The 16,108-nt window shown below is 38.4% G+C and overlaps 1 protein-coding gene across 1 annotated transcript in view; it reads left to right on the top strand.

Annotated features, from left to right (window-relative positions):
* The window catches only part of LOC130837398 (adhesion G protein-coupled receptor E1-like), a 62,394-nt gene extending 46,999 nt beyond the window's left edge, over nt 1-15,395 (top strand). The window contains exons 21-25 of the mRNA XM_057710303.1: nt 225-291; nt 2,549-2,640; nt 6,118-6,286; nt 6,400-6,504; nt 15,093-15,395. Coding sequence (XP_057566286.1) covers nt 225-291; nt 2,549-2,640; nt 6,118-6,286; nt 6,400-6,504; nt 15,093-15,101 — 442 coding nt within the window. The 3' untranslated portion in view covers nt 15,102-15,395. The remainder of the gene's footprint in view (nt 1-224; nt 292-2,548; nt 2,641-6,117; nt 6,287-6,399; nt 6,505-15,092) is intronic.
* Nucleotides 15,396-16,108: the final 713 nt, after the last annotated feature.

Genomic DNA, 16,108 nt, shown 5'->3' with positions numbered 1-16,108 from the left:
ATTGAGGAATGAGCTCTACACAGGTATTAAAGAAATATTTCAGGAACATTCACCCAGGAAGAAGGTCTGAAAGAGGAAAACTTAAATGTGACCTGGTCCCTCATGAAGATTTTCATTTCTGTCTCATATCCCCAGATTCTCTCCCATTAGTGCATCTGGCAGGGTGTGAGTCATTTTAGGGTCAGGACTCTGAGACGATTACTGACTTCTTTTTCTCTCCATAGATGCTGGCTGAATATAGAGACAGGGCTCATCTGGAGTTTCCTGGGGCCAGTGTGCACAATTATATTGGTAAGCTGATTGCTTGGGGCAGTGTGTTTTGGAGGAAGATCAGGAGACCCGAAGGATCAGGAAACCCCAGTGGATGTTGCAAAGCTCCGGTCACTTATTCCTGAAAAACATTCTCCATTCTGATCCTTGATTCCTGATATTTCTGAGTAAGAGTGTAATTTCTTTGATTTGTGATTTTTTTTATGCCAACATGCAAATCCCCTGGGAAGCACCACATCTTATCTATCCTTTGTGATTCAGTAAGAATGGGTCTATCAATCTCTTCTGAATATAGATGCTGAGTAAGAGAAAAGGTAGGAAGAAATTAAGAGCAATTGGTTGGGGGTGAGTGGGGAAGGGTTGGAGAGAGGGAAATGGTGGGGAAGAGGCAAAGGGAAGTCTGGAGATTTTCTTCAGTTTTATGGAGGTTTAATTGACAAAAATTATATAAACTTAAGGTGTACAACTTGATGTTTTGGCATATGTAGCACGGCATGCACTGTGAAATGATCAATGTATGCACTGTGAAATTAGATTGGCCACAATCAAGTTAATTAACAAATCCATTACCTCACATAGTTACCATTTTTCTTTTTTCCTTTTCTTCTTTTGTGGTGAGAACCCTTAAGAGCTACCCTTTTATCAAATTTCAAATTTCAAACCATGTTGCACATTACATCTCTAGAACTTATTCACCTTGCATAACTGAAATTTGTACCTTAGACCAACATCTTCCATTCCACGCCCCCCATCCCCTGGGAGCCACCATTCTACTCTCTGGGAAGCCTGCGATGTTGAGTACCTCTCCTTGCTTCCTTGCCTCCAATAAGATTCTACAATCCTGTAAGATGAGAGAGTCTTCTGGCTCTCATTCACAGTGGCTTGTTTCCTTGTGTCATTTGTAATTGTTAAGTGTAAGCTCATATTTGACTGATCTAAATCTTGGGAACTCTTGAGGTTTTATTCCTCCAGAGGGGTTTTGCTTACTTCTATCAGGTTCTGGGGGGCCCATGTATTTGTTTCCTAGGGCTGCCATAACAAAAAGTATCACAAACTGGGTAGCTTAGAACAACAGAATTTTATTGACTCACAGTTCTGGAGACTAGAAGTCTGAAATCAGGGAGTCAGCAGGCCATGGTTCATCTGAGGGCTCTAGGGAAGAATCTAGTCTCTCTTCTCTCCAGCTTCTGGTATCCTCAGGCATTACTTGGCATGTAGATGTCTGTCTTCTCTCCATATCATTAAAAAAAATATTTATTTACTTTTAACGTTTTTGGCTCTGTTGGGTTTTAGTTGTGGCAAGTGGGATCTTCATTGTGGCACACAGGCTTCTCTTTAGTTGTGGCACATGGGCTCCAGAGCATGCAGGCTCTGTAATTGTGGCTCGTTGCAGCAGTTGCAGCACGTGGACTTAATTGCCTTGTGACCTGTTGGATCTTCGTTTCCCTACCAGAGATTGGACCCATGTCCCCTGCATTAGAAGGTGGATTCTTAACCACTGGACCACCAGGGAAATCCCTCTTCCTGTATCTCTTCTCATCATCTTCCCTCTGTGCATGGCTGTTTCTGTGTCCAAATTTCCCCTTTTTATAAGGACACCAGTCATGTTGGATTAGGTGCCACCCTAATGACCTCATTTTAATTTGGTCATCTCTGTAAAGATCCCATCTCCAAATAAGGTTGCATTCTCAGGTCCTGGAGGTGGGAGATTCATCATATCTTTTATTTTGTGGGGGACACAATTCAACCCTTGTTGGGGGGCACTGGTCTTGATACTAATTTCCCAGATGCTTCCAGTGGAAATAAATGAAGATCATCCAAGAACAAGCAAAGGCTATTTGTTAGGAGGTTTCTATGGTAAGGGAATCAGCCACTTGCATTTATCAAATTGCTTGCATTTGTCAGAGACTCAAAAGCAGGTAGATGAGTGGGAAAGCTTTACAGAGGAAAGAAGGGAAGGATTCAGGTGTGCCCTTCTTGGAGGCTGTAGGCATGGGGACCCTATAGATAGGCTAACTAAAAGCAAGGCATCCAATGTGATTGGTTATGGTTACATATTGGCTTTCTCCTTTTGGTCCTAAATTCTACAGGGGCAGAAATGAGGGGGCTGTGTTATTAGTCAAATCCTGGTCATTTGGGGTCATTTGCTATTGGAGTTATTGTCTGGCTTCCTGGAATGGTGGCTGCAGACTGTGGGTCAGAGATCTATTTTTATAGGTGGTCTGGCTATTATCTGTTTTATATCTAATCTCTCCATCCCTTCTGCTTAACTCTGTAGATCAATTCTATCCTCCTGACTGTGACATTGTGGATCCTGAGGCAGAAGCTTTCTGGTGTCAATGCTGAAGTGTCCATACTCAAAAACACCAGGTACCATCCATCCTTCCTTTCCCCTCCTCTTCTAGTCTCCTTTCCTTCTTTCCCCAAATGTTTATTGAGTTCCTTTTGTAAGCCTGGTCCTGTGCCCCAAATGGAATAGCACAGTGTCTAGATCAGGGAGTCTCAAACCTCAGTTCTGCCATTTAAAAGCTGTGTGACCTTAGGTAAGTTACCTAAACTCTCTGAAACTCAGTTTCCTCATCTGGAGGATTGGCATATTAATATTGACCACTTCACGTGACTTATGAAGCATTTAGCACAGTTCCTAGGAGGAGTGAGTGTTTCTTATATTAGAACCATTAATATATTCTCTAATTCTTCTCCTGTGCATACTTATACATACATATTTACAAAACCAGAATCATACTGTTTCATTTTTATAACCATTTTCTCTTAGTAATGTGTCATGAATATTTTTCTACTTAATTAGAAATTTATCAACAATATCTTTTTTAATATATAGTGTTTCTGTGTAAGGACACAGCACAATTTATTTAAATCATGCCTTGGTTATGGACATTTAAGTTAGTTTCTTTCTTCCTTTCTCTCTCTTTCTCTTTCTTTCTTTCTTTCTTTCTTTCTTTCTTTCTTTCTTTCTTTCTTTGTTTCTTTCTTTCTGTCTCTCTTTCTTTCTCTCTTTCTTTCTCTCTTTCTTTCTCTCTCTCTTTCTTTCTTTCTTTCTTTCTTTCTTTCTTTCTTTCTTTCTTTCTTTCTTTCTTTCTTTCTTTCTTTTTCTTTCTTCTTTTCTTCCTTCCTTCTTTCCTTCCTCTCTCTCTCTTTCTTTCAATATAAACCATACTGTCTTGAAATACCCTTGTAGTTAAATCTTCTTACAATCTCTTGTTATTAAATACAATAATAGGTATGAAATTTGCCTGAGTCAAAGAGTAGGTTGGATTGTAACACTGTTAGTATATATTGCAAATCGTTTTCCAGAACGTTTCCATTTACAATAGTGCTTGTTTACCTGCAGCTTTGCCAACACTAGGGTTTATCATTTTTGTTGTTTTGCTGAGTTAATAGATGAAATTTACAATCTCTGTATTTTAGTTTCATATATATATACTTTATCTTACAGATGTGGGACTTTTTCATATTCTTCTAGGCCATATGTTTTCTTAACTTCATCATTCATCTAGTGTTCATTTTAAGACTCTACTAAAACCAGACAATGTCTAGCTTTTATCACCAGTAACCTGATGACATCCTTTACTTGTTTTCCTGTCAGTGTCCAATCTCTCAGTCATCTTTAATTTTTTTAAAGTTATTTTTAAAAGCTAATGCAAAAAGTTAAAACAAAGTTAATACATGCAATGGTAAGAAAAATTAACTAGTGAAAAAGGGAACACATATAAAGTTATTATCTCTTCCCTGACCTCCTGTGTCCCCAGATCTCTTCTACCCTAAGCATCCATTATCACTCAAATTGACCTTCCTTCCAGATTATTCTATACTTATATGTCCATCTTCTATTGCATAAATGATAGGATACTGTATGTATTATTCTGCACTTTATTTCTTGCATAATATGTAGTTTACATCATATCAATACTCAAGGTTGAAAACAACTAACAAAAGGGAATTCCTTGGTGGTTCAGTGGTTAGGACTCTGTGCTTCCATTGCAGGGGGCATGTGTTCCATCCCTGGTTGGGGAACTAAGATCCTGAAAGCCATGTGGTATGGTCAAAAGATTTTAAAAAAATAAACAAAGAACAACTAACAAAAACACTTATTTTGTGCCAGACACTGTTTTAAGCACCCTTAGTGGCTTCTCACCTCATTATTTAATCTGTAGAGCAAGAAATACCCCTATATAGGTACTGTTTTTATTGTTTACTGTTTATTGTTTATTTTTTTAACCTTTGTTGGGGTATAATTGCTTTACGATGTTGTGTTAGTTTCTGCTGTACAACAGAGTGAATCAGCCATATGTATTAGGTATTGTATTATTACCTCTGTATCAATTTGAGGAAACTAGGGCACAGTGAAGTTAAGCAACTCACAAAGGTCATAAAGCTAGTGAATGCATCTGTCAGGATTTATGTGTGGGCAGTCTGGCCCAGAGCCTGTACCCTTAGCCACTCTAGTACATTGTGACTCTCATCTCATTTAAAACATGTTTTTATAATCTACCATCTCCATAGATTTGCCTAATCTGGACATTTCTTATCAACTGAATGATACACTATGTGGCCTTTTGTGAGTGGCTTCTCTCACTGAGCATCATGTTTTCAAGGAGTATCAGTGCTTCACTCCTTCTTATGATGGAATAATATTCCACTGTATGGATGGACCACAGTGTGTTTATCCATTCATGTGCTGATGGACATTTGAGTTGTTTTAATTGGGGGAGAAGGGAATGGAGAATGGTTGCTTGATAGTTACATAGTTTCTTTTGGGGGTGATAAAAATGTCTTGGAACTGGATAGCGGTCACATTCCTGCACTTTGAATGTGCTCAGTGCCACTCAATTGCACGCTTTCACTGGACAAAATGGTTAATTTTATGGTATGTGATTTTTGCCTCCAATAAAAGGAAGACTTCATAGTATTTCACATGATGGCTTCATGGTTCACTTAATGTGTCCCAAATTCTTGGGCAGGTGGGTCCTTTTAGCCTTTAAAAAACTATTGAAGTATAGTTGATTTACAATGTTGTGTTAATTTCTGCTATGCAGCAAAGTGACATGGTCATACATATATATATATATTCTTTTTTCATATTCTTTTCCATTATGGTTTATTATGGGATGTTGAATATAGTTCTCCTCACTATACAGTAGGACATTGTTGTTTATCCATTCTATACACAATAATTAGCATCTGCTAATCCCAGCTCCTACTCCATCCCTCCCCTCCCCCTTGGCAACCACAAGTCTGTGCTCTATATCTGTGAGTCTGTTTCCATTTCATAGATAAGTTCATTTGTGTCATATTATAGAGTCCATATGTAAGTGATATCATATGATATTTGTCTTTTTCTGACTTACTTCTGATTTACTCTTTCTGACTTATTTTCTTATACTTCATTTAGTATGATAATCTCTAGGTCCATCCATGTTGCTGCAAATGGCATTATCTCATTCTTTTCTTATGGCTGAGTAATATTCCATTGTATATATGCACCACATCTTCTTTAACCATTCCTCTGTCAATGGACATTTAGGTTGTTTCCATGTCTTGACTATTATAAATAGTGCCTTCTAGCCTTTTATTTCTACAGACAATATTGCATTCAGTACATGTGTCCACACATCTTTGTGTCCATGTGTATCTGTAGGCCAACTTTTCAAAATCTGTAGGATTTGATTTCCCTACCTCGAGGCTTGGAGCATCTGTTCCACATTTATTCTCACCCAGGTGATGGGTCACATGGTGGCAGCTTCAGACTATACCTGGGAGCATAGTGGCCCATGAGGACAACAGCCACTTTCCAAAACCTTATCCTCTGCAAATCTTCCCCTCCAGGTTACTGACGTTGAAAGCCTTTGCCCAGATCTTCATCTTGGGGTGCTCCTGGGTGCTCGGCATTTTCCAGGTTGGACCCATGGCCAGTGTCATGGCTTACCTGTTTACCATCATCAACAGCCTGCAAGGGGCCTTCATCTTCCTCATTCATTGTCTGCTTAACCGCCAGGTATGTTGCGGCTGCCCTCCCAGTCCCCCTCCTTCCAGGGATCATGCCTCTGCCCACACATGCCCGTGCATCTAAGAGTGATTCATCTCCCCGTGATGTGTCTCCACCTTCAGGTACTGGAAGAATACAAGAGATGCATGACCGGGAAGACTAAACCCAGCTCCCAGTCTCAGACCTCAGGGATTGTACTGTCATCCGTTTCCTTCACTTCCAAAATGGTGAGAGACTGCGTGTTGTACGTAGGTTCTGGTCAGACAGAATGTCTGCTTCTTAGCAATACTAGATAGTGCTGTGCATTGAGTACCTACTGTGAGCTAAACAAATACACGGGTGTTAACTCATTTGATAAAATTTGGGGCTTAAAGGTAAGGGTTCGGGAGCCAGGCTGCCTGGGTTTAAATCCCAGCTCTGCCCCTTAGTAGCTATGCAAACTAAAAAAGTTAAAATCATGACTCACAGATATAAAATAAGCATATGTTAAAAATTTTATTTTGCTCATTAATCAGTGAGGGAAACAGCAGATCTTATAACTGGTTTACAAGAGAATGCAAAGAACAGACATATATATGTACATTACATCATACATATAAGGTATGCAATGTATATAATGTATGCATAATACATGGCACAGATATAATGTATATAATGTTCACAATATATACATAATACATAATATTACTACTTCATATATACGTAAGTTCTTTGTGTTCTCTTTTGAACCAGTTATAATATCTGCCTGGTTTCCTCATTGATAATTACATGCAATATATGTAACATATAATTATATATGTTATATAATTATGCATATAATTTTAAATATACAGACATTACATACAATTATTCATATTATAATATATAAGTTTTTTATTATATAATATATCAATATATATTATATGTAAATTTCATCTATTACATATAAATTTTACATATATTTGTAAATATACAGACATTGTATATATAATTATATATATAAATTTTATATTACATAACATAAATATAAGTACATAATGTATATAAATTTATATTATATAATATATAAGTGGCATATAAAATTGTAAATATACAGACATATATAATTATTCATATCATTTTTGATATATAATTATACATATAATGGTAAATATTCAGACATTATAGAGAATTATATTATATAATATATAACATTCATATATGTGTATTATTTACGTATTAATACATATGAATTATAACACACATGTAATGTCAATAATATTGAAATGAATGTGCAAGTAGAGGCAGAACTAATTTTTCCATGAAATTATTTTTCATCGCTGTCAATTATTTAATATTTAGAGAAGTGTAAAATAGCTGCACCAGAGATCAGACTCAGATAACCCGGAGGGGTATCCTCTGACAGTGCATCAGTTTCCACTGAAGTGCACAGTTTCCTCTACACAATGGATCTCATCCAATCCCATGGCTCGAAACACCACCTATTAGCAATGACCCCATATTTTAAATAACATGAAATTTAGACCCTCTCCTGAATTCTAGACCCATATAACCTACCACCTACCAAATGCCCCCACTTACATGTGTAATAGATGTTGCAGATGTAACATGTTCCAAGCGAGCTTCTGATTCCCCCACCTCTCATTTTCACAGAGGGTCCTCTATTTTTCTATTGCTCGGGAATGATAGAAAATACAAATAGCTGTCAAGTTAACCTTGCCTCTGCTTTTCTTCTCACTCTCCCGCATCTCTGATCCATCGGAACATCCTGAAGACTCTTTCCTAAAATGGATCTGGAGTCTGCTTGCTCCTCTTTTCCCTTCATTCCTTACACTGTGGTCCAAGTCCTATTTGTCTCATCTTCCTGCTGCCTCTCTAACCTTTTGATGGTCCTACCTTTAGTCTGTTCTCCCTGCAGCATCTATAGGGCGCTCATGAACACCCAAGTCAGGTCACATCCCATCTCTGACTACAGCACTCCATGGCTCCCACCTTAGAGTAAAAGCCAAAGTCCTCTTGGTGGCCCACAAGGCCTTGTCTGATCTGACTCTCTTTCCCTCTTTGAGCTTGTCTTCTATTAATTGACCTCTCACTTCACTCTTCTGCACCCACACTGGCCTGCTCAAGATTCTTCAAACGTGCCAGGCTCACTTCCTCCTTAGGAGCCTTGAACTGAATGCTCTTGATTGCCTTGAATGTTTTTGTCCTGATACCTGCATGAACAACTCCCTCACTTCCCTCACCTCCTTCAAATCTTTGTTCCAATCATGTCTTGTTAAAGAAATTTCCTGTCACAACTCTATTTTGTGCAGCCTCCCATTCCCCTACCCTGGTATTCATGCTTCCTCCACCCACCTTGTCTTGATTTTCTTTTCAGTGTTTTCCGCTTTCTAATACTATAATTTCCTTATTTATTTCATTTATTTATTATGGTATTCCATCCCCCCTAGAATGTCTTTTTTAAAAATTGATATATTCTAAGACCAAGTAACTAAGATCCAGTGCCTTTAATAAATAGGAAATTCTTTTTCTTGCAAGAATAGAAGCCCAGAGTCAGGTGTTTCTGGTATTGGTTCTATTGTTTACTGATGTTGTTAAGGATCTAAGCTCTCCCTCGTTTTCCATTGTACCAACCGCATGTTGGCTTTTCATCAGTTATTTTCATGGTTGCAAGATGGCTGCCATAGCTCCAGATATCATGACCATGTTCAAGGCAGGAAGTAGAGGGATGGTGCAGAACAGTAAACTCTCCTTTCAACCCTCTCCCTGTAACAGGAAATGAAAGCTTTTCCAAAGGCCCTTAGCAGATTTCTCTTTCACCTTATTGGTCAGAGCTACGTCACATGACCACTCATAGCTACAAAGAAAATTGACAAAACAAGTATTCTGCTTTCTAGCTTCTTTTTTTTTTTGCTCTTAAATATTATCTTCTGATAATATTTTTATTTATATCACCTTATGGTGTCTTTTTTATTTTTTTTTAAAAATTTATTTATTTATTTATTTATTGTTTTTTGGGGTGTACACCAAGTTCAATCATCTGTTTTTATACACATATGCCCGTATTCCCTCCCTCCCTTGACTCCCCCCCCACGCTCCCTCGAGTCCCCCCTACCCTCCCCATCCCAGTCCTCTAAGTGCTTTCTAGCTTCTTGAATGGGAATATCAATAGTAAAGAGGTTGAGGATAGCTTTTGAATCTGCCAACAGTGCCACACTAGGGGTAATCACTGTTAATATTTAAATATTTATCCTTCTAGTTTTTGTTGCTATATTTATCTCTGTATTTACAAGACCCGTGCCCACGTAGATATGACCTTTGGACTCACGTTGGTACTAATCCTGCCACTGATTCTGATTCTGATTTCTCTCATAGGGTTGAAGTGCTTTCTTGCTTTCAAATGCACCATGCGACAGTAGTTCAGGAAAGCAGGTGCCTGCAGGAGCCTTCTCTGAAATCTTCCCTTCTTGGCTTAACGTGGAAATGCAGGATCCCTCCAGCTCCAGAACTCTCTGGGCAATTTGGATCATGGACGGATGGGTGGGGTGGCTTTCCCATGGCTTCATGCCCTGGTGAGAAACAAGAGTTTCTGTTCCAGCTTACCATTTTATCTTCCATGTTCTGCAACTCTTTGGCTTTCCAGAGTTTTGTGGAGATAACAGATCGCAGTGCAATGGCAGAATCAAGAACTTCTGGCTACTATTTTGTTTTGTCCTAAGCCCATTGATGTGTAGTTTCAAGAGTGCCTCTCCAGCATCTATCACATGCTTGACACACAGAATTGCCCTCAATAAATGATTTGTTTTCTGACTGACTGGCTTACCTTTCAACAAGGAACTCTCCAGCTTTTATAGAAATGGTCAGTAAAATTGTAATGAGAGCACATAGACTTACAGGCAGGAACACGTCAAAGAGTTATGTTGGTAAATAGGAGCGGTTGAAGGGAATTAAGAGGTACAAACTACTAGGTGTAAAATAAATAGGTGACAAGAATGTCAGCTGCAGCACAGGGAATATAGTCAATATTCTATAATAATTTTATGTGAGGTATAATCTACTGTGCTGTACTCCTGAAAGTAACAGAATACTATAAGTTAACTATACTTCAATTGAAAAAAAAAAGAAGTGAAAATTTAACATGTAGATCTCCCTTCTGTGGCCACTCTAATACCTTCCTACTCAGAGTGTGTGGTCCTTGGACCAGAAGCATCAACATCACCTTGTTAGAAAAGCAGGACATCAGGTCCCACCCCAGATCTGCTGAACCAGAGACTACATTTTAACGAGATCCCCAGGTGATTTGTGTTGTATCCATGAATGTTCTAGAATATTCTTCCGTTTGCCATGCTGATAGCTCAGCTTGTTTTCAAAACCAGGAAGGGAACCTTGATTTGGGGACTTCACACCTGCCATTCCCTCTTCTTATGACATTTTCCTCAAAATCTGATTCATTATTATCCCCTCTCTGAGTCTCGGCTCAGTCATCATTTCTACTAGGAAGCATTCCTTGAATCTCTCTTTCTCTCTCTCTCTTTTTAATGAAGCATAGTTGATTTACAATATTATATTATTCTTTGAATCTCTTGGAGTAAGATTAGCTGTCACCTCTGTGTGTCTCCTAAGGCTTGGGTTGGAACAAATAGACTGACAGATATTTTTTCAGCCCAAATGGATTTATTTGGAATGTGGAGAATTGCAATTCAGGGTCTGCCACCGTGGTGAGCCACATGTCAGTTCCTGCGTGGCTAGGGAAGAACACTTTTATAGAGAGGAAAAGGAAGTTGAGAGGGCTATAAAAAACAGAGTCCACAGCTTTTCATTGGCTGAGTCCTTGCCAGTAAAGTTTTCTTCTTGTTGGGCTCTGCTATCATCACAGGACTTGAGAATTCCCCTTTCTGATCTCCCAATTCTATTTACTCTAGGTTCCTGTTTACTATTATTTTTTTCATTTTTACAGCCCCATGCTTTCTAGCCCTGTACAATAATTTCTCTTTTTCTTGGGTGTCTCCAACATAAACTCTGAGCTCCATCTGTACAGGGAATTGTATTTATTAGATTCTCTGTAAATATATTGAATGAATGAGGGAATTAATGAATTCTCTCCATTTTGTAGCTGAGGACTTTGAGACCCAGAGAGCTTAAGTAACTTTCTCAGCATCACACAGCTGTAGGTGGCTGAGTTGGGCTTTGAGCTCTTGATCACAGAGCTCCTTTTCTAGACCCCTGGCCTCTAGCCTTCTCTTCCTTTGACCTCAGGGATTCTTGGGGATACAGAGAAGACACTAAATATTTACTTTGAGTCAACTTACCACTTACAATTCAATTAGCTCAGTAATAATCATGTGTTGGACAATTTGATAGCAACATTAAACTTGGTTGTCAGAGGCTCGGTTTTTGCTATTTGTGGCACCTGCATCTTGGGAGGGAGCTGACACATGTTTACAAACAAGAGTTCACTTATGAGAGGTGGGTCTTCAATGCTTGGCTTATCCAGAGTGTTCAATACAGAGGTGACGGTTATAAGGGATATTGAAATGAGACTGCACAGCTCTTACCTTTAGTTAATATTGGTAGACTGATTGCATCAACAGCCTCAAGAAGGGTCTCCACGTCTCCACACCCCTTCCCTGCAACTTTGTAACCCCTTCCTGTTCTGACTCAGACTTGGCTTTGAGACTTGTTTTGGCCAATGGAATGTTAGCAAGTGTGACTCAAACAGAGGTTTTGAAAGTGAGTGTGCCATCCTTTTTGCCCTTTACATGATTAATCTTGCTTGCTCTTGCATCCCTGCCTCTGCCATGAGAATATGCCCAGGATAACCTTCTCGAGGTATGTGAGAAACATATGGAAGAGAGTTTAGTTATCCTGTTATACCAGTTGAGGTTGTCCATAATCAGCCACCTAGCCAACTTGTAGCTGACTGTGGCCACAAGAGTGAGTCCGGCCAAGATCAGCAGACCTACCCAGGCAACTCACAGACTCAAGAGCAACAATCAAGCCTCATTGTTTACAGACACTTAGTTTAGGAGTGGTTTGCTATGAAACATCACTTGTGGCGATTGCCGCAACTGATACAGTAGCCAATGGGTTGTCAACGTTTTGCATTTGATTGCGACAACTTGAAACAAAGAGAAAGGTTGGATCTCCATTTTCTCTTAGTTATTAGGATCTATAAGTTCTATAATGGTTGAATTAATGTTCTTTCTGAAGATCTGTGCAAGGCTTACCTGTTTTTACAACAGTGTTATATATTGGTCTAAAACAGTTGCCTTCAGGAATCCTATATTTCTAAGGTAAGTGGGTAAAGTTGTGATCTCCACAATAGGATTTTTTCTCACTATAAGCATCAAGCTACACTTGGTGCATTCCTTCAACTCCATGTCTCATAGGCCTCCGCTAGAGGGAGAAAAGAGACTTAGAATCAAATTGGCATCGTTCTTAAATCCCATAAAGTGATATACCTTTGTCTTCTTACAATCCAAATAATTTATGGCATCCCCCTCCCCCACCCAAATACAAATCCATTCATTCAGGAAATATTTATTGACAATGTGGCTTCCCACCCCTGAACATTAAAGTAGTTGAAAAAATGGAGAAAAGTAAGGCTATTAGAATGTAAAATATTATTTTAAATTTATATACTTTATTTATCCTTTAACCAGAATTTATGAAAATTTTACTTTCTTGGTTTTACTAGAAGCAAACTCATCAGTAATATTTTCAAAATGAAGTTCTAGAAAAAAAATGAACCATTAAAAAGTACATTTAAAAAATGTATGTAGAGGCACACATTTTCCCTTCTTACCTCAGGCTCCATTATGACCTTTTGTAGAACAGTCAGAACTTGTATTTAGATATTTTATTTGCTGTGGGTTTCCTTGCATTGATTTTGTTTTTTTTTAAATGTGGTATTGAAATAGAATTAACTTGACTACTTAGTTTTTTGATGCCTCCTTAAATTTTGCTTCACTCCCCTCATGCTAGTGTTGGCCCCAGTCATGGTCTTTAGGAACCAGGTTTATAGCTATTTTTTAAGAAAATGGGAAAACATCCCTGGTACACTTTGCTTAAAAACACTTGCTTACCAATAATATTCTATCAGTGACACCTGTCTGCTTGTAAAGGGAAAGCTATAACATGACAATGCCAGATGTCTCCTGCCCACATTGGAGAATTTTCCTGAGGGTGACCTACAACAGGTACACTATTTTACTTTGGAATCTTTATTTTTCCCACCTGTCACACTGTGAGCACATTTTCAACTCATCAAATCCTTTGGCATTTCAAAATTTTTGATGGTTGCATGGTAATCTCTAGCATACATGTATCATAACGTATTTAACCTGAATTTGACTCATTTCCAATTTCTTGGTATTATAAACAATACCATAACAAACATCTTTGAGTTAGAGTTTTTTTCTCCTCACTTGTATTTATTTATTTATTTATTTTATTAAACACAGTTAACCTACAATATTATGTCATACTCCATAGGGATCTGACATTTGCAGACACTATGAAATAATCATCATGATAAGTCTAGAACCATCCATCCCCATACAAAGTTATTACAATGTTATTGGCCATATTCCTATACTGGGTGGTACTCAGAGTTATACAGTCAATCCCCTGCACACGGACCTTCATGCTGCAAACTTTCAAAGACGCGAAAGTGTGTTCCATCAACATCAGACATGAGTGAAATTGCAGCTTGTCCTCTGTCTCCAATTGCCAATGATCCTTCAGGTCTACCATCTCCCACCTCCTCTCCCTCCTCCAATCAGTAACTCTTCTTGCCTCGATGGCAGCCCCTGTATGCCAGCTGTTGTACTGTACTACTGTACTTTTCAAGGTACTATACTGTAAGTTTAGAATGTTTATTTTTTCTTTGTTTTTTTATGTATTATTTGTGTGAAAAGTATTATAAACCTATTACAGTACAGTACTATGTAGCCAATTGTGTTAGTTGGGTACCTAGGCTAACTTTGTTGGACGTACAAACAAATTGGGCTTATGAACACACTCTTGGAACAGAACTTATTCGTATGCAGGGAACTTATTGTAGTTCAGTATAGTGAAAGGATGTGAAGCCAAATGAAAAAAAGGGAAAGGCACATGGGGAGAAATCCAGAGGAAACCAGAGGCAAGCTTCTAAGAGACATCTCCCAGTGGACGCAGGATGCATGGACTTCCTCCATTGATGATGTGTGAAAACATATGTGCAGTGTTGTCTACGTAGGACACACACTTCAGACTAGGAGTTGGGGTTTTTATTGGGGGTTTTTCATGTAAGTACACATGCTCAATTGACCAGCCATAGTTACTGAATTGAGTTAATTGTAAAGACTCCACTATTTAAGGGCATTTATTTATTTATTTATTTATTCATTCATTCATGTATTTTTTGACTCTGCTGAGAAGCATGCAGGATCTTAGTTCCTCAACCAGGGATCGAACCTATGCCCCCTGTAGTGCAAGCATGGAGTCTTAACCACTGGACCACCAGGGAAGTCCCTAAGTGTTTTAAAACTATAGTAGTTATCAGTGGCAGGAAGCGTCCATGTCTTCCTGAATGTCTGGTTGAAAGAAAACACCTCTAATTGCACAAGAGCTGTCAAACTTCTCCCAACTGTCAAAAAGTAAACCCATAGAAATAGAGTCCTTTAAATTTACTTAAAAGTCTGATCATGGAAAGCTTTCCATCCTCAGTTCTAAGTCATATGGTTGCTTCCCTGCCTTAACATTTCTGTTCCATCGTGCCTAGTGTTATCAATCTTTTATTTGTAACACCCAGCTTGTTGGATTATAATCAGATGTTCATGTGTTTTGTCCACAGCTAACCTAACGGTTCCTTCTGTGATTTAGTTTCTGTATGCCTATGACCCAGCAAACGATTAGGTTCACTGAGTAAGTCAATGAATGCATCAAGGAAAAAAAGTGTATCAATCTGCACAGTAACAGGACACTTTTCAGATATCCCACCCCTTGAAAGACTCCTCTTGGCTTTACAAATAAAATTGTGCTCTTACAGAGTCACTTGAGTACCCTTTTGTTTACGATTCCAATAACAATTACTCTATGCTAATTCATTACATTTTGAACACTACTATTTCTTTCTTTTTTATTGAAGTCTTGTAGATTTGCAACATTGTGTTAGTTGCAGGTGTACAGCAAATGGATTCAGTTTTATATACATGCATATATATTCAGAGTTTTTACAAGATATTGAATATATTTCCTGGTGCTATACAGTAAATTCTTGTTGCTTACCTATTTTATATACAGTAGCATGCATCTGTTAATCCCAACCCCTAATTTAACCCTCCTTCCCATTCCCTTTCCCCTTTGGTAACCATAAGCTTGTTTTCTATGTCTGTGAGTCTGTTTCTGTTTTGTAAATAAATTCATTTGTATTATATTTTAGGTTCTATCTGTAAGTGATATCATATAATATTTGTCTTTCTTTGCCTTACTTCACTTAGTATGATATTCTGTAAGTCCATCCACTTTGCTGCAAATGGTATTATTTCATTCTTTTGTATGCCTGAGTAGTGTTCCATTGTATATATGTACCACACCTTCTTTTATATGTATATTTAAAGCTCTTTGTTGGAATATAATTGCTTTACACTGTTGTGCCAATTTTTGAGGTACACCAAAGTGAATCAGCTGTATTTATACATATATCCCCATATCCCCTCCCTCCCGCGACTCCCTCCCGCCCTCCCTATCCCAGCCCTCTAAGTCATCACCCATCATCGAGTTGATCTCCCTGTATTATGCAGGAATTCCCACCAGCTATCCGTTTTACACTTGGTGGTGTATGTATGTCAATGCTACTCTCTCACTTCA

This window comes from Hippopotamus amphibius, chromosome 15 (genome assembly GCF_030028045.1).
Source record: "Hippopotamus amphibius kiboko isolate mHipAmp2 chromosome 15, mHipAmp2.hap2, whole genome shotgun sequence".
NCBI classification, from domain to species: domain Eukaryota; kingdom Metazoa; phylum Chordata; class Mammalia; order Artiodactyla; family Hippopotamidae; genus Hippopotamus; species Hippopotamus amphibius.
This window is presented reverse-complemented; position numbering and strand designations above follow the sequence as displayed.